Source organism: Lissotriton helveticus, chromosome 3_1 (genome assembly GCF_964261635.1).
Source record: "Lissotriton helveticus chromosome 3_1, aLisHel1.1, whole genome shotgun sequence".
Classification (NCBI taxonomy): domain Eukaryota; kingdom Metazoa; phylum Chordata; class Amphibia; order Caudata; family Salamandridae; genus Lissotriton; species Lissotriton helveticus.
Window position 1 is genome coordinate 1,386,366,305 of NC_136061.1, and position 19,879 is coordinate 1,386,386,183.

General features: G+C 44.8%; 1 protein-coding gene across 1 annotated transcript in view; it reads right to left on the reverse strand.

Annotated features, from left to right (window-relative positions):
- The window catches only part of SEMA5B (semaphorin 5B), an 827,217-nt gene that overhangs the window by 238,728 nt on the left and 568,610 nt on the right, over nucleotides 1-19,879 (reverse strand). The window contains exon 8 of the mRNA XM_078682030.1: nucleotides 8,473-8,686. Coding sequence (XP_078538156.1) covers nucleotides 8,473-8,686 — 214 coding nt within the window. The remainder of the gene's footprint in view (nucleotides 1-8,472; nucleotides 8,687-19,879) is intronic.

The following is a 19,879-nucleotide window of genomic DNA, read 5'->3' on the forward strand; positions in this document are numbered from 1 at the left end:
TGGAGCCGTGTTTGGAGCACCGGAGCAGGCAGGAGCCTACCCTGCGCCCCGGTGCCGAAGGAGGGAAGAAGAGTCCTGCTGCCGGGCCCTGCAGCTGAGGAGAGCCGCCGCACGAAGGAAGCCGGTGAGTGGGTTGCTGAGCTGCGGGGGGGGGGGAGAGAGAGCATGTGTGTGTGCGCGCGCGCGCGTGGGGGGGCCCCGCGGGCTGTGTATGTGTGTGTGCGTGCGTGTGTGTATGTGTCTTGGAGTGCGTGTGTGTGACTGTGGGGGAGGGGGTGTGTGTGTGTGAGCGAGTGTCTGTCTGCGCGCGCATGTGTATGGCGCGGGACACGACGTGCGCGTTCGCGCACACGAATCCAAGCAATCCAAGCTCGTACACCCTCTTGTCCTCCTTCCCCCCACACTGATCGCTATTGGTCTCCAGCTGGACAAATGCATCCTTGCGGATGCATTGCCAGCGAGACCCAAAAAGGGCCCTCGGGAGACAAGGAAAGACTTACCTGAAGGTTGCCGCCACCGCCAGGAGTCATTTGAGGCAGCGAGGAAGTCCTGCAGCACGCCGCCACCGCCAAGAGTCAAAAACCAGCTGACTCCACGCGCCGCCGCTCCGGGACCACAACTCCCGGCAGCCTACGCGGCGGCGCGCGTTTCTGACGACGCGAAGGCGCCAGGAGGCGCTCATAAGCGCCGCAGCTATCGGCGGAGCGGGGGGAGACAAGGAAAGACTTACCTGAAGGTTGCCGCCACCGCCAGGAGTCATTTGAGGCAGCGAGGAAGTCCTGCAGCACGCCGCCACCGCCAAGAGTCAAAAACCAGCTGACTCCACGCGCCGCCGCTCCGGGACCACAACTCCCGGCAGCCTACGCGGCGGCGCGCGTTTCTGACGACGCGAAGGCGCCAGGAGGCGCTCATAAGCGCCGCAGCTACCCGCTTCGCGGGACGCGAGCGGGACGCCCGGGGCGAAGCCCGGGCAAAGGGCGGGCCCTCTACGGCCCTCATCGGCAGGAAGAGGCAGGGGCAGGGCCTGACCCCCTGTTTCAACAGAGACATATCCACAAGTAAGACACAGTCCCCCAGTTGTATACCGTGTTACATATATGGCAACCAAAAAGAAACCTGCTGTTGTTCCCGCTAATACCATGGATAATTATGTTGTGCAAACTGTAAAGAAAATAAACGAACAAAGGAGAGAATCACTAGGGCTAAGTCAGTCACCAGATTTGCGCAGATTAAGCCCTACCTTGCCTATGTCAGCTGAGGATAGTCCTTTTGTGATGGTGGACACAAGGGTATCAACTAATGATTCACCTATGATTGAGTCTGACAGTCAGCCACTGATCACGTTAGTATCTCCTGTCATTTTGAATGTAGACTTTGATAGCGTTATTGATTCTGACCCAGACACTGTTACTGGTCCTGTAGAGGACGATTCACCTCTAATTGAGCACACACCTCGACCTGTGCGTGCCTGTGTGAAGAACCAACGGAAACAGGGTGGTCAAAGACAAAGAGCGAAAAGGAAAAGAACATTATCTCCAGGTTCCGCGAGAGTTCCCCCAAAGGCAGTAGGGGACGGGACTATAAGAAATAATGGAGAGGATGAATTGTTTGCTAAACTGCTTGAGGTTGTAGAGGGCAAACTTATCGAAATTGTAAAACCTCTGATCTCAAAAATAGATAAGCTTCAGGCGGAAGTTAAAAGGCTTGGAGGTCTGCAAACTAAGCTGACGGAGGAAATAGGTAGTCTTAATACTTTATTATCTGCAAAAAACACTATAGAGGGTGTTGATCATGCCGTAGAAGGCATATCTGGCGTGTTGACTGATCAAGCCCATACGTTGGCACCCAAAGCTAATCATAATATTACAACAGTAGAAGGGTGCCCGTTGTCAGCTAATATTCCACAAGCACAAGCCCACGGTATAGACCCTCTCCAATTTATTGAGGAAGCTTCACCAGTTGTATTAGTGTTAGCTAATGTACCCCAGTTGGATGACGGCATCACCGAGTCAGCCAGCTCTCTGAGTAGTAAGGCCCTTCACTGGCTCTCTGGTAATATGAGGTTAGCGCCTGGTGGTTTACAGCAACTAGCGCATGATATCAAAACAGTTAAACGTATTCCCTGGATAGGGAACCGCCCTAAAAGATTTAAAGGGGACTGCGTGGCAATAACATTTGCTCATCCCAATATACTTCCCAATGTTTTAACACATATTTTTCCACCTCAGCGTAGAAGAGGTACGGTGGTTCCCCTAACATTAAAATTTTTCCACGGGGAACAGCAAAATGTAACCCTACCGAAAACGCCAGCATTGGGATGGGATAACAATTTGATTAATAATCTGAATCTGCATAATCGCTGGGCATCCCCCTTAGTACCTAGTCTGCTATTGCATAATAGATTTGATGCCCTGTCTGGTCTTAACAACTGCGATTGACAAGAGGTCAGACATGAGTCAGTCGCAGTGGTTGCAGGAGTAGATTTACATCAGCCCCCAATTACAATTGGTAGTATACTGCCTAAGCCTGTGGGTATATCCCGCAATATCCTAGTGGGGGCATCATCGACAACTTGCTTTATTGCTAGTTGGAATATAGCAGGACTGGTTTCCAAATTAAATGTACCAGGGTGGTTAGAACTAATTAGAACATTTGATATCTTATGCTTGCAAGAGACCTGGTGTACAAATTTCCAGGGGCTTGACGGTTTTGTAGCCTATGAGCTACCAGCAGTGGCAACTACTTCAGGGAGGGCCAAAGGAGGTTTGCTAACTCTGATTTCTGTGAAAATGCGAATCAGGGTGAAGGAATATATTACAGTGGGCAATAATTCTCAATTACTATGGTTAGCGGATGAGGCAGGTAAAAACATTTTGTTGATTAATATGTACAATAACGTTTTTGATGCCAGTAGATATACGGTTATTGTAGAACTTGATGTCGCAATCAAACAACTGATGAAAACCTCCAATACGGTTTTTGAATACATATATGTCGGTGATTTTAATACTTCTGTTTGCCCTCTCTCTAATCAAAGGTTGTGTGGTAACTTGAATCGTGTTGGAGAGCCAGTTATGCACTTCAAACATAATACATATGGTGAAACTTTGAACTCTTTCCTATTCGCCTATGATTTAGAGATTTTAGAGATTGAACAGGATGGGAAGGGCGTTAGTTTGCCAACCTTTGTAGGGCGAGGGGCGAACACTGTGATTGATTTTATTTGCATGTCTTCCGAATTAGCTGATTTTAGTTCCGATGTCAAGGTTGTAGATCATATGGTCAGTGACCACAACTGTCTTGTTATTGAAACTAGGTTTTGGAAAGCTTGTATAATCCCAGATAGTAGTGCTATTTCAAACATTGAAGTACATAGGCCAAATGGATTTAGAATAAGGTGGGCAGGGGATAAGGCTGAAGTAACTTCAAATTGCATTATCTCCTGTTGTTTAAATGATATTATTTCTATTACTGATGAGAATTCAAATATGATGGCCTGTATTTTCCATTTTACAAAAATCAATGTTTTTATTAGCAGTAAGTTTACTAGGTCTGCTGGAAATTTTAACTCCAAGGCCAGGGGATGGTTTGATAATGCATGCACTGTGGCATTGAAAACATTAAAAAAAGCATTATCCACAAAACCTAGAGATAAAACAGTTGTAGTTAAGCTTAGATCTGATTATAATTTAGCTCTTAGGCAAAGGAAAGCCGAATTACGTGAGGAAGCTTGGGAGCGATTTGATCTGGCGGCTGTATCGAATAACTGTACGCTTTTTTGGGCAGCAGTAAATAGCCCTTTTTTAAGAGATGATAAACTTCCCACGTTAACCTCAAACGTGGGTAAGGAATCATGGGTACAGCATTTTTCTGCCATTTTTAATCCTGACATGGTAACGTTGCCGGAAAGTTGCTCTTGGCCAGTACTTAATTTAGATATCACCTTACAGGAGGTCCTAAGTAGTATCAGGGCTAGCAAGGGCGGTAAGGCCCAGGGACCCGACGGTGTCCCAGTTGATGTATATAAATTTGCGCCCGAGACTTGGGGGCCAGTACTAGCCAAAGTTTTTAATGCCGCTGTTCGCTATACTATTCCGTGTACCTGGTCCGAATCCATAATAGTCCCAATTCATAAAAAAGGGGACCGAGGAAACGCCAAAAACTACCGGCCAATCTCGTTGTTGGATTCGTCGGTTAAGATTATGAGTCGTGTACTCCTCGTTCGATTGGAAGAATGGGCAGAGACTAATAAAATAATGACAGACTGCCAATATGGGTTTAGGAAAGGGAGGGGTTGCATTGAACAATGCTTAAATCTGGAGCTATTGATTGGGAAATATACCCGTGCGAAAAAGGGTTCACTTTACCTCTGTTTCGCTGATTTGAGCAGTGCTTTTGACCTAGTGGATCACGCCATATTATGGACCACCTTGTTAGAAATGGGAGCACCCAGGGAAATCATATATTTTCTGGCCCGTTTATATGAGAGGCTTAGCTCGTGTGTCCGGTATGGGCCTTCGGGCGAATGCACAGACAAATTCAAGGTCAGGAGAGGTATCAGACAAGGGTGTGTATTGGCACCCTTGCTCTTCACTCTGTTCATTAACGAAATAGACTCGGTCTTACAGAGGGCGCCAGCCGACGCACCTAGAGTAAACACAAGTACCATCCCCGTGTTACTCTATGCGGACGACGCTGTGCTGCTCTCTAGGACTCCTCGGGGTCTACAGCTTTTGATTGATAAATTTGTGGCCTTTATTGAGAAAAGAAAGTTGGTCATTAATAAAAGCAAGACATTTGTGATGGAGTGCGGAGTTAGTAAGGTAAAAATTAAAAAGCCCTATAGGTATCTCATTGACGGCCAAGTGGTGCAGTCCGTGGAAAACTTCTGCTACCTGGGAGTTAATTTTTCCAAAAATGGTCGCTGGGATGTCGAGCACAAGGTGGTGCGCGACAAAATGATCAGGAGCGCCAATGGAATATTTGCATTTGCAAGTAAGTTAGGTGGTAGAAGGCCTAAAGAAATGCTCAAGATTTTTGAAGCCAGGTGTCTCTCGGCTGCCCTCTACGGAGCAGGGGTATGGGGGGTATCCAGGGTTGAATCCCTCCAGGTTGAAGAGAATATGTTTCTGAAAAAATTGTTGTGTCTCCCGACTTCTACTGCTAATAGTTTGGTCCATAAAGAACTAGGACTACATCATATAAATGATCTATTATTGTTGAGGCCTTTGATGTTGTGGCGTTCAGTCTGGATAAAAGACGAAACCTCATTTAACAGGGCCATTATCGAGGATTGTTTACGTCTAGACTATTTCCTTAAAATCCCATGGATTAAGTACACAATTGATTCTTTCTCTAGTGTATTTGGGCTTAACGTTACATTAGATCACTGTTCTGCCTCGGATCTCTCCAAGGAGAGTCTGAAATTAACTTTTTTAAATCATTGTGCAGAAAGACGAGCTACGGATGATCTTAAACTTTCTACTTGTATACGTTATAACCATTTGAATGAATCTGTGGGCCTACACCCTTACCTCGTCCAGGTGACCAAAGGGCAACATCGGTTTGTTCTCACCAGGATGAGGATGGGTACGGTCCACCTATTGGTTGCATTCCCTGAGATTAAGAAGCGCCCTACCGGTCCATGTCGGTGCGACAATATTTCAGAACAAAGCACAGAGCACTTTTTGTTTACATGCAACCTGTATAGCGAATGTCGCAAATTCTTTTTAAAACCTCTACTTATTAAATTTGGAGCAAGAACTGTTAAAGCGGCAATGAAATTACTTTTTAACTTGCATCACCCTGACATCTGTTTTTATACGGCTAGTTTTTTACTCAGGGCCATCAGCTATAGGAAAAGCATGATTTTTTAAATATATTTATCAATATTCTTATTCTATCTTATTTATTGGGAAATTTTTAAGAGTGTTATTTGCTTGTTATATGTATCTCACCGTATTTGTAGCTGATTGCGATTGACTAAGTGTATTTTCTTTTATTTGTATTGTTGTATGTACTTTTATGGACATGATTTACATGTTTCCGAATAAAGTTTTGAAATTGAAATTGGGCCCTCGCTACCTTTGTAGCAGACGTAGTGAATATATTTCAGTCAGAAAGCTTTGCTCCTCAAACCAGAGATTTTTCTGCTTTTCCAGAGTTCGAAAGGCTAGGAGGGGCAACCGCTCCTTCTCTCTGCTGGCAGCTAGGCTGTGGAATGATCTGATAAAAGAATTGAGAGAGACTGAAACAGAAGCCCTATTCAAGAATGGTTTTAAGATCTTCCTTTTTGTGGAAGCTTAGTACTAGGAATAGTTTGCCATTCTGGCTAGCACCGGGGTGCTAGAAGCAGCTGTCGTGCTGTACAAATAACAGTTCATTCATGTCTGGCGCTGCATTGAGCATTCGTCTCAGGTTGACGTTTTTCTAAACACCCAAGGAGTATCCAGGCATGACAGTGCACTTGCATAATGAAACAAACGAAAAATACTGCCATGCTCAACACAGCCATCTGTTGAATTAGAATTCTTTCAAGGAAAGGGGAACCTGACCTCATCAATTTAATTGTAATCATGGCCATTGTTAGCTGAACCACAAAAGCATGTTAATAAACCCTCAGGTCTACACTTCATATAATGTGTACAAGAACCCAATTTCCTCCATAACCTAATTGGCCAATTTACAATTTCTAAAAAAATTGACATAACGAAATAGTGCAGTGCATAATACAAAGGTTGCCTTGTGCCCATACATGTCGGGTTGCACTGAAACAGGTCAAGGAGGAATAACTTGCCACAAGCTGGAGACATATGCCATGCCCAGCGGGTATTGCAGGCTGAGGTGCTGGACATAGAATGTGACCCTAGGCTATGCCCTACACGTATCCCTAGTGGGAAGAGCGACCACTCTACGCTGTATGTACTGGTGGCTGAGGCCGTGAAACTGAGAAAGGCAGAATGCAAGCCTAGTAGGTGTAGGTAGTAGGGGTAAGGGTGCAGTCACTGAAATAGCGCACTGAGCTCTGCGGAACGAGGTACAAGTCACACGGCTGAGCCTGTGGGGTCCAGTGGAAACATCACTGGGCAGTGCCACAGCATGTACACTGGTTAGGGGACATTGGGCCATATCCTTCACCCTTTACCCAATGGTGAACAAAGCTCCATATCATACTGAAGAGAGTCTTGGAAATTGAAGACAGGCTAAAAAAGACTTCTTATAACAATATATAGTTTGCTCCATTTATGAGCCAATGATGAAATTTTTTTTAAATGATACATTCCTGCTGCCAAAAATCAGTCACAGTGTCCTGAAAAGAGGGACTGCCACAAAACAAGTGTAGTAGCAATCAATTCTTGAACTATCAATACGTGATGCTCTGTGCCCACGACCCGCTCACTAGTATGCAGCATAAAACACAACTGAAGGAGTAAGCTGGGTACAGCCACAGCACTTGCTCTGCTGGTACAGGGTGCTTGGATGCTAGCACATGGTGGAGCTAGCGCTCTTTCCCAGTACCCACTGAGCAAGGCACAGGCTATGTATGCCCTTCATACACTTGGTTAAGGTGCAATGGGGCAAAGCCCACTGTGCATGATGTTTTGATTTAAGGGTCCACTGGCCACCGTTCCAGACATAACTTGGAAGTCTGGACACAGGGTGTGCCTTCGGCCATTTTTTAAGTTCATACTTCCTATGTACTCAGAGAATACTGTACACGTCTTTCAGTACCCTCAAACCTTATTGTTTCTCATTTGATTGGTTGGTAGACACATGGGATTTTTTTTTTAGTTCACCCTATGTATAAAAGGAGCAACCAAAATTGTTCATGTTTCTGATTCATTCTTGTATTCAATAAACTTGCTACCCTCACTTTAGAGCATATGTCTTAATAACCACCAGATCAATTTACCCATTATTACAATAGGCACTCAGAAGGGAATTGCACCTGTCTTCAACCCACGTCTGGTCATCTTTCCAGGGTTATGTATGAAGCCTGGCCTAAAACTTCCCTATTGTAATTCAAATAAATAAATAAATGTATGTTTCGGTTCCCCCTGGACCACTCTACACAAAACCGGAGGAATTACCAGTTGTTTACAATTTCTCTGGAAAACGTTTTGCAGATTCATCAGAAAGGCTCAAATTTATGATGCCCGATCAAAACATAATTTTCCCATAAACCATAACCATACCTATAATGAAGTAGTTACGGCTGTAATCTATATGTGTAAAACTACTGCATGGCTGACCATGCATTTTGCATGAAAAAAATACCTTTGTATTAATGGGTCAGACAATTTTTTTTAGTTTCATGCCTCTGCATATGCCAATGATGGGCCTTCCTGTTTCTGCTGCAACCACTGACATGTGACAGCTCTCAGCCCTATGTACATTGCTTTCAACCCTTAAAAGACATAAATAGGTTACATATGTGAACATTATTTGTTTCAAGCAGATGCTAATAATTACCGTTGAGCCACTTTGAGTTGTACTGCGCTGTTCGAAGAGGAGGAACACTTCCGAGGCTGCGGTAGATGGCGGGATCCCTTCCAGAAAAGTCAATCACCGTTGCGGCGTAGAGTTCACCCCGCGACGTAATCACAGCCGTCGAGTTGTGCCTTGGGTCATATGGGCACCGTGCCACACCATTTATCTTGTCGATTGTTCTGCTGAGATTCCCTACCTGCATTTCAATAGAGAGGGGACACTGCTAACACAAGCGGCTTCTGTTAGACATATAGGGACACAAACCTTTTCATGGGGATCAGTCTTGTCAAACCAGGCAAATGGCGCGATTGTTGATTGCAATCAATAACGACAAATTGCTTTCGATGGTGTAATGAAATGACACACAGGGGATCATTTCTGTCAGGAAGGTCTAGGGAGCAGAGCAATCTAGAGGGATACAGCATGTTAATGTGACAGGAAATTGAATTATAATGGATTTAGCAAATCCAAACCAAGGTGCAGGAGCCAGAGTTGTCAAAGTAACTGCATACATCAATTTGCTTCTTGCAACCTGTAAACGTTTTCAAGTCACTCATTCAAATGGATAAATCCAATGTAAACCTGAAGGTGATGAGACCCATTTATTATGAGTGATATGGCACTGTAAATGCATTCAATTACAGAGATATGGCACTGTCTTAATATGTAAACTCACAAAGCAATACAATTTAGAGGACTAAAGAGGACACAGACAAAACACTTTTGGTAAATTTTCCCATGTCTATTCATATTGAATTATTTGAGTGTTGAATGCTTAAGCAGAATATTCCCATTGCAGGCATGTAACATGTCCCTTAAAACAGCTTTGAAAGTGGCTCACAGCTCTGTTTTTTCCCGTGGCTCTGCTGTACCAATCAAAAAATAGACATAACATGTTTGTCTTTATGTTGTTAGTTGTTTATAAATGCACATCTCTAGTATATGCGCTATGAAACAGATTCCTGCGCATCTGTTAACCAAAATTTTCTCTACAACTGAGTCTTGCTTTAGTTTCTGAAAATGGTTAATTTTTTTTAAGTGAAAGTGTCTAAATTCATCAGTAGTCTTCCGAAGATTACTTGAGTGTTTTAACTGGTTACTCTTAATGTGGCCGTTGTCACTCCGCTAAGAACCAGACCTCAGTAAAACAGAGAAATCACATCAATAAATGTGTTATATGACAAATTAAGTTTTTCACATTTGTATAGAACTTGCCGGTTGTAAGTGATTTCGTATAAAACTATTTAATGCAATGCCATTACTGAGAAACCATTTTATTTAAACGGTTTAATGGGAACTTTCTAGTGGATGTCATTTACAGTGTTCTAGAAACCAATTCCTAGAATGTCTTTTCTTTTAAAAATGTGCTTATATACTTATTTTTTTCAGGTGTAAGTGAAATGGCTGTAGGTCTTACTTTCCCAAACATTTCTGTGGAAGGTATTTATTTGAATCCTTTATGTCAGGGGACATTATTTCAGATTTATATCTTTTACACTGTCAAATAATTACTTTGGATAGTTTTAATTTGCTGAACCCACACCGACCCTAAACACCATTCATCTCTTCCCCACCAAAATACCTCCCCACGCATAAACTCCATCCCTGAACCCAAAAAGCCCCAGTTCTAAACTCCACCTAGCCCTAAACCATAAAAATGCCACGCCACACCTAAACTTCACCCATCTCTGACCCGTAAACTTCACCCATCCCTGAACCCTTAAAGCCCTTTCTACTCCTAAACTCCACCCTTTTCTAAACCCTAAAAACCCTTTGCTATGTCTAAACCCATTCATCCATTACCCTTTAAAATCCCACTCCATCCCTAAACTCCACTCATCCCTGAACCCTAAAAGAAAAAAATCCTCACCATCCCTGATAACCATCCATTCATGATCCCTAAAACCCCTCACCACTCCTATACTTCCCCAATCCTGAGCCCTAAAAACACTTTCTTCATATGTACTCCACGACCCCGAAAGCCTCACACCAGTCTAAACTCCACCCATTGCCGAACACTTAAAACCCTTCACCATCCCAAAACTCTACCTATCACTGAACCTTTAAAACACTGACAAGTCCTAAACTCCACTCATCAGTAAAACCTAAAAAAGAATAATAATACAAAATACAGCAAAAACATACACACCACCCATCCCTGAACCCTAAAAACCCCTCAACACCCCTAAACTCCACGTATTCATGAACCCTAAAAAATCCTTACCATCCTAATCTCCACCCATGCCTTATCCCTAAAAAATCCTCAGCACCCCTAAACATCACCCATCTCTAAACTCTTAAAAAACCCTCATCGCCCCTAAACATCACCCATCTCTGAACCCAAAAATCCCTCACTTCCCTCTAATCTTCACCCAAGGGTGTGATTTTGGATGTTTCTTAAAATTAACTTTCCTTTAAAATGTGATTTATTTGTATTTCCTTGATTTGATCTTTCCTTAAAATTGGTTTTCCATGATTTGGTTTCTTCCAATGTGGTTTCTCAGTTTTCGCTTTTCCATTAATTCCCATACATCAGAACCAGCCACCATTGTTTTTGCACTGTAGCACTATTTCTACCTGGGTGCCCTTTGGTGAGGACCAGGGAAGGCCATCCAACGGACCTATATCCCTTGCAGTCTTGCAGTGCAGGCATCATCTACATTTTGTTATAGCTAAACATAATGGTACTCATTTTGTCAACCTCAGAATTGTGAAAAGCTGGCCTGCAGACATTTAAAGACCAAGCAAAATTTCTAAAGTTGCCTCATAAATCCACTGACCTCTACATGTAAAATTGTGTAAATTGGAAATAAATAAAAATTCTACCCTTTACCAAAAAATTTCAACTTGGTTAAGCTAGACAATTACAAACAGGCATTGGCAAGGCCAACAGGTCTAACCTTTGAGACCAATTGGCTTTTCCAATGCCTTTTGTTCATGCTGTACATCATCTGCAAATATGTCCATGCTGTATAGCATGGATAAAGTGGAAAAAAAAGTGTGATGACATGGCACATCATTTTTCAGGCGTGCGCAGGCATCATGATGTATGCACATGCATGCATGGTGATACATTTGCAAAATGCAAGCATCATTTTATTAATTGACCATGAATCAGTAAATAGAAAAACATTTTGATTAACACGTTAACTGCTTAGAACGTTCCGCGCCAGTGAGGAACATTTGAAGAAACGGGTGGGGCCGCGACGGCCAACGGTCGTTCGTAGCACCAGGTAGGTACTGCTCCCGTCGGCTGGGTTAATTAGCGCAAAAATACTTTTATTTATAAAGTAGAAGGGCAGGAAGCAATTTGATTTCCACAAAAAAATCAACCACCCCCTACCCCACCCGCTACCCAAGTTGTGGTAGTGGGTGTTGGGGAGGTAGGGAAAAGAGGCACACAAGATAGGGAGCTACAATGAGGGTGGGATAGATGCACATGAGGGAGAGAAAGAAGCAGCAAAGGGGTTGAAGGGAGAAGCACATAGGCTGGAACAACACAATGTTGTGTGGGTGACAACCACACAGACAAGTGAGAGCAACATAGAACTTAGGGAGAAGCACAGAGAGCGAGAGCAACATGGAACACTGAGGGAGAAAAGCACACGAGGGAGACAGCTGGAAAACACATGCACTCTAATGAAGCCCTTAATCAAATAGAAAAAATTGTTCCCTAAACGTGAGCAGTGTAAGGACACAAGTAAAGAGGCTAGGCTACAGCAGAGGGACACAAACAAGGCAAACAATCACCTAAAAAGCAAGAAAATTAGTGACAAATAAATCAAACCAATGGGCTGCTTTAAGCACACTGTAAGTTCTTGGTAAACTGACAATAGGTCTCTTTCAACGAGACAACGTGAACTGTCTGGTAAGCTTGACCTTAAAAGAAAGCCTCAGTGCTTTAATTGGGTCGGCACTTCTCAAGAGTTAGCTAATACTTTTGATTGCAGAGTACCGGCACTTCTCAGAAACCGGCACTTCTATTTTTCCATTTCAAGCACTGGAAAGCCCCAAAAACTGGAAAAATTGAGCAAAGTGCCATCTAATTGCAAAGCTCTCATTTTAAGTGGAGGCATTTCAAGAGAACAACACATTGCTCAACTCTCTGCTATTCAGTTTGTTTAGTCCACATGTACAGTTTCGTTCAATTAGTACTGTCCATCAGCCGGCTGTGACTGATTGACGGTTGTTGTGAATTGTTCATGAGGGCACAGCACACCTATTTCGTTTTACAAGTAACACGATCACCTCCCAACGTGCACCAGACAGTGCCTTATTTCTTCACAATTTCACAGCAGACGGATAATAATTGAGGTGGAAATCCATATTCATTCCATGAGCTTTTCAATTACAGTCAATGGCTGCGTGGTTTAAATGAAAACACATGTCCTACAAAATACACGAGAAAAAGATTACAAGTGCCGTTTTGTCTTCCTCCAGAGAACAAGTACGAGCGCTCCAGCTGAGTCCATTAAGGTACAAGTCCCCAACAGCTTAAAGAACCCTCTTTTGAGGAAACTGGATCATGTGAACAGTAAGTTTGATTGCAGGGTTTTGAAAATTTGTGAGCTACAGTTTTTCCTCAGATTTTTCACCTTGCAAACCCTCTCCATCTCGTTTAATGAACGAAAAGCTTGAGGTCGTAGCTTCTCAGGACCACATTTTCCCACTTCTGAGCAAAAGGTTGTATTGCCTCCAGTAGGGGGCACTATTGAGAACTCAGTAACCGACTCTCGGATAGGCACAGCGTTGGCTAAAAATAAGGAACAGGACAGTAACAACTGAGCTTTATTTTTCTCTCATCTCTTCCTCCACACATTCTTTTGAAAATGCATGTCTGCCATCAGATGTTCGTCCTCAAATGTGAAAGTGTATTCCAGAGATTCTCACTGGCCAATAACTGCCCCCTGCCATTATTTGCTATCCCACTAGCACCTTCTCTTGACTACAACTCTGTCTGAGGCACTCTGACCTTCTGGATCAAAAGTCATCAGGCCCCCTAACCCTGTACATATGCTGGTTGCTATAAATCGATGTGCAGGTATTTCACAGCTGGGCAAACATTGATCCACCCTAGATGCAATTCATGCTAATGTGCAATTTTTTTTATTTTTTTTATTTATGGACGGTGTCCTTCCATGCCCCTTCTCCCTCTACCCATGCTGCCAACAGACATTTTCCCACCTACATCTGCAGCGTTATCTATTTGCACGGTGTAGTGCAGTCGGAAAAATACTGAGCAGCAGGAAAGACGCGGAACAAAGGCTGCGCCCACTATCAATCCACACAAGCAACTTGACAAGTGCCTCCTACACAATGCAGGTAGGTTAGGCATGTCCGCCGTACTCACATAAGTTGTCAACATCCTCCAGCTTCTTCATTTATCTACAAGCTAGGAGCCATCAAGCCTCTGCCTGACTCATTCACAATAGCATTTTCCTTTTTTTTTTTTCATCATCAGGATTTAAACTTGATCATTTCATTATTACACAGCATATATACAATAAATAAGATATTTCCCTCTTGGGATACTAAGCAAAGATACAAACATGAATAAATGTATTGTGATAAACAATTGCATTTTCCATAACAGCCAAAAACTTACTGGAACCATGGTAGGAATTGCAGTTGTTGAATATCCTCATACAGCATAGCTAACAAACATCTTTCCTACAGCAGAAGAAAATGTGTCTGTTCTCAAACTTCCTGTAAAGGAGAAATCTGTGACTGTGTTGTGTAAAGGGCTCACTGCCCTGGTGTGTGCCACAACAGACCTTTAACCACTTCGGCGCTCATGACGAGCTCAGCTCGTCATGAGTTACGCCGCTCGCACGCTGATGACTAGCTGAGCTCGTCATGTAACGCGGCTTTTTTAAAAACGCAGCGCACAGCGGGAAAACCGCTAGCGCGCATGCGGTTAAATGGGTGCGCTGGGTGCAGACCTGGTAAGTGCACCCTATTAAAGGGCGGCCCCCACAGCAGCTACAAGCTTGTGCCTGCCTAGGGAGCAGTGCATTAGTGAAAGGTGTATCAGCTGTTGAAGCACATGGTCTGCCTTTTCAGAGTGCAGGCTGTCACATGGCTGCCTTACAAAGGAGGGCAGAGATCCCACTAGCTGGCGAATGCAGGGAGTGACTGAGATGCTAGCCGTGGGAAGCCCTTGGTTTCTTGGCAACCCCTTTTCCACACTTTCCGTGGCCCCCCACATGTCACTTTATATGTGTCTCACAATCAGCGCACCATTATACAGGTTCTGTTTCTACATGCACCTTTGTACTATGACATGAGCGCAGAGGAAAAGCATTTGCATAGGGTGACACCCCCTTCAAATGAGGGGTTACCTCCTTGAGATGGTGCATGCTCACATATAGTCACAGTAACATCTGTATCACAGAAGCCTGTAAGGGTCTGTGGACCCTTCTGCGATATCAAAGTGCCCTGGGGTGCAGGACGTGGGCACACAAGCCTACTGTGCCCTCGAGGCACTCAGTGTAATATGGCCCATGGAGCCGTACAATTAGGGTAGGGGAACAATCAATCAAACAAACAAACAATTGTAATGTCTGATCTCCTTACTCTCACACAAAGAACTGAAAGAAGACCAATGATGAATACAAGCATTCAAAGAGGCAGCATGCTGGGAGGCTTGAGGTTCCAGGGCAAAAGCATGAGAGAAACCTAAATGCTGGAGCCTTTTGAGGTCTCCGGGGGAGAACTGGAAAGCAGAGTGGACAAGGAAATGGGGGAATTACCCATTCCTTCGCGATTGTTAACTGATTCAACAGCAGGACCCATTACGTTCTTCTCCAGAAAAAAACACTAAAATGACGTCTATGTTCCCGACACTGCGGAACATCACCTACACACGTTGAAGGCCGGCACAGGCCGCCCGCCGTGAACCAAGAACAGGACCTTGTCGGTGGTGCTTTGAGTGGAACCTAGCTGTGGGCAGGGCAGGCAGCACCCCATAGTGATTGCTGAGGCCCACGTCGGGACTAGAGGGCGGACGAAGCCCTGAGGTATGTTGCAGTGTGGCCGGACCCACTTGAGGTTGCCCGAGCTACTGGCCCCCACCAGTGATACATCGCTGCAGACCTAATGGCATTTGGGGAGTACGCTACAGTGGATCTTGCACCCAGCAACCCTAGGTGGAGTAACCGATTATCAAAGGAGCCCTCCTTGCAGGCATAGAGCAGATTGAGGAGATCTGGCACATTACAAGAGCCTGCAGGAGATGGGGTTTCTACGTCCGGCCCTGGTTGCAAGGAAGCACATCTCCCAACATCTAGACATTCTCAGCTCCTGGGCAGCTGATCACTGCAGTGGGGAGCTGTTTAGCTGGGCCTTGTGACCCTCTAGTGATACAATGTCAGCTCTGGGGTCCTGTGTAACCCCACGTCGCTGGAAGCCACCATTAGTGACTCCGGTGGGACTGACGCCCCGACCTGGAGTTCCACTGTGTTCCACTGATGTATAATCATTAAAAATGACGCGGGCCCGGCGAGCAGTATTGCGATGTTTCTGAAGTACCCTTGTACTTTCTTAGTCACAACATTAAAGTCCTTCTTGGAGGGGCCAAGAGAGACAACTACTGATGTGAGGTGCTAGCCAGATGTGAAACAAGAGCCAGACCTCCCAGCGGGGGCCTATTTGGGGGACAACTTAACCACAAAGGCGTCGTTATATGGGCAATAACCACAGGAATGCACCAGATTCATAACCCCACACGAGACTCGGTCGCCGAACCAAAGGCAAAATGGGACGCACAAAAGGTAGGAACCAGGATACAGAAGACTCTAGCACAGCCTCGCCCACCACGACCACTGATATGGTTGCCTGCACACAGGATTGCACATGTCAGAACCATACCAAATACAACAGGGCACAAGGCAGGGAGGGATGCCCCCAATCACCCATATTGTGTGCTCTGCCCTTAACCCATCGGCCCAGAAACTACGAGCATCCTCAGCGGGATGGGGTACAAGCATAAAGGGCACCCACTATGCGCTCTCACTCTATGCAGATTACATCATTCTATACACCATGAGACTGTGAAATAACTCTTTACACAATTTGAACACATAGCAGGGTTGGCAGTTAATTAAGAAAAATCTTCTGCCTTCCCCTTCGGCACAAACACGGAAGAGCGGACTATACTATTCGGAAACCATGAAATAACAATCCCCCACAACACTTTCAAATACTTAGGGATTAAAATTTATAGAACCAAAACAGATCTTATAGAAGGGAACCTGCATAGGGCGATCCGCTCCCTGAGGTCTCATGTCACGTTTTGGACGTCACTGCCCGCTCGGTGGCAGGTAGATTAGCAATCTCTAAAATGGTAATGCTCCCGCGTTTACCATACTTTTTTACAAATCTTCCAGTGGTAGTCCCGCGAGCAATATTTGCAACACTGAATACACTCCTGACCAGCTTAATATGGGTCATGGGCTGCAGACTAGTATGCAAAAAGGGGGACAATGGAGGACAATATTTACCGGGGTCCAATGTACGTGTCCAGTAAGCAATATACAACAGTTGTACAAAGTTCCCCAAGGGATGGATATACTAAGGGGAGGAAAGAAACATCCACTCTCAGGAGTGTACAACAGGGAATCAAGTAAACCCTTTACGGAATAAGGATGCCTCACACAATTAGAAGGCTGGACAACAATAGCCATCCGTCCAAATAACTGTATTGTGTCATCATTGGCCTCCTGCTCCAACGACAAGCTGGCGGTGCAATGCCTGCCGGGTAGCACGTAGTGCTACTCTTTTGGTGGAGTTCTTTTATTCCTGGCCAATGGGTGCATGCGTGTGAGGGACCTAAGAAGTGCAATTGTGAGCGTGAGTGAGAGTTTAAAATAAGTCAGTAGAGTCCATTAGAACATTTTTAATAGAGTGGCTCACTGCTTAATTAAAATTGATAAAGGGAGGGGTAGCGAAGCGCAACAGTAAAGGTGATGTGGCTTCGTTCAACCCTCGCCTATGGTGTGGTCGACATGTTTCACGCCAGTTATGGCGATTCTTCAGGACCTATGGTTGCTCATCAATTAATGCGAAGTCTCCCCCAAATTGAAGAAACTTTCATATACAACCTGTGTATCAAGGCAGAAAGTGCTACTGCGTGGGTCCAGGCCCTAGAAGTTGGGAAGAAATAAACAAACTCAATCCTGGATGTAGTCATTCAGGATCTTACACGCGGCAGCGTATTCCCAACATTCTGTGGTTAAACAATAATATGTCCAAACCCGGTGAGGTAAAGGAAGGAGAGGGGCTGTGTGCGGCGAGGGGAGGTAGGGAATTGATGTATCCCGCAGGACAATTGCTACGGATACCATGGTTAGATCTATACCAATACTTATACTCCAGGCTATGACACCCATTCGTGCTGTTACAGCTTAGTGGTAGTATAAAGGATACAATTAGACGAGGGTTGAACGAAGCCACATCACCTTTACTGTTGCGCTTCGCTACCCCTCCCTTTATCAATTTTAATTAAGCAGTGAGCCACTCTATTAAAAATGTTCTAATGGACTCTACTGACTTATTTTAAACTCTCACTCACGCTCACAATTGCACTTCTTAGGTCCCTCACACGCATGCACCCATTGGCCAGGAATAAAAGAACTCCACCAAAAGAGTAGCACTACGTGCTACCCGGCAGGCATTGCACCGCCAGCTTGTCGTTGGAGCAGGAGGCCAATGATGACACAATACAGTTATTTGGGCGGATGGCTATTGTTGTCCAGCCTTCTAATTGTGTGAGGCATCCTTATTCCGTAAAGGGTTTACTTGATTCCCTGTTGTACACTCCTGAGAGTGGCTGTTTCTTTCCTCCCCTTAGTATATCCATCCCTTGGGGAACTTTGTACAACTGTTGTATATCATGGGCTGCAGACGCCTGAGCTTAGCGAAACTGCAATTCCCATCAGACGCTGGGGGCATGGGGGCCTAGACTTCCATGCTGATTGTTTAACATCACAATTGCAGTGGCTCTCGTATTGGTTAGCAGGCCGCAATCTGCAGGAAATTGCTTATTCGGAGCGCATGCTAGCACAGGGCAGGCTGCATAGACTGCTCTCAACAGGTAGTACTATTCCACATGCTGCAGGAATGCTACTTAAACCTGCACTCACATGCTGGAAGCAGGCATTACACTAATATTATCCCTGCGTTTGCTCCTAATATACCACTTTTGGGCATTCCCGCTAATCTTGGAACACTCACAACCCGCAAGCTATAACTCTGGTTTCAGGCCGGAGTGACAATGGTAGGTGAACTTTTTGGGGACAAAATGTGACTCATGCACACAGATTTCATGAGCAAGCGCAGAGTTACGGAGACACTGCTCTTGACTCATGCGTGTCTGCTGCATTACATCAACGAAACTGGGCACCCAACGGGACAGAACAAAAAACACACAAGTTGGTCCATCTAATGTATCTTATGGGTATCCACCTAACCCGCTGGCTCGATCGGGGAATACACACACACCGTCCATCCCCTCTAACTGCAACATGCACTAAGTGGGAACAGGACATTGACAGACCACTATTGGACAAAGAATGGGCAATGATTTTAGAATACCCAAAACGAGTATCCCGTAACACCTGTTTTAAATTCATCAAGTATATGATAATGCAAAGAGCGTACCTTACTCCGCATAGAATACATGCCATCTTCCCTACCATCCTGTCATTCTGCCGTAGATATCCTGATCAGGACGCAGATCTTTTACACATGCTTTAGTCTTGACCCAGCCTATGGAGATACTGGGGTGGAATAACTGATACCTTAAAAAAAGTTGTGGGAGACACGGGATGGCACACAGTAGAGACAAGTATACGAGGACTATACAGAAGGTGAAAAGAGCACAAAGTTCGAGCCAAATTCACGGATCTGGCTTTGCTTCTTGCAAAGCAAGGTATCACTAGGAGGTGGAAATCCCCTGTGGCCCCAACACTGCTTACTTGGAAGGAAGAGGTTGAAAAATGGGGACTGGCTAAAAGTGTAACTACCCAAAGAGAGGAAAAAAGAGGACTAAGAAAGGAGCCGATCGCAATGGGCTGGGACCTCTTGTTGGAATCTTTCAAAGTGGCTGACTCATTCACTCCAAAAGGCTCTGTAAATGTCATTCACACTTGCCACCACTAGTCCCCTGCCCGTACAGGAGCTCCCACTCTCGCAGCTGAGACATGGGGATTGCCGTGGTTCACATTCTCCAGGTCTCCATTCACCCTCATTCTACGGAGTACCCACCCAACTGGGCAGACATCCCACTCTCAGCTACTACAATCTAGGTTTTAGTCACAGCCTTACAAATTACGTTTCTAAAAATCCAGGGCGGCCAGTCAGCAGGGGAGTGGGGTGTGCAGTTTATAAA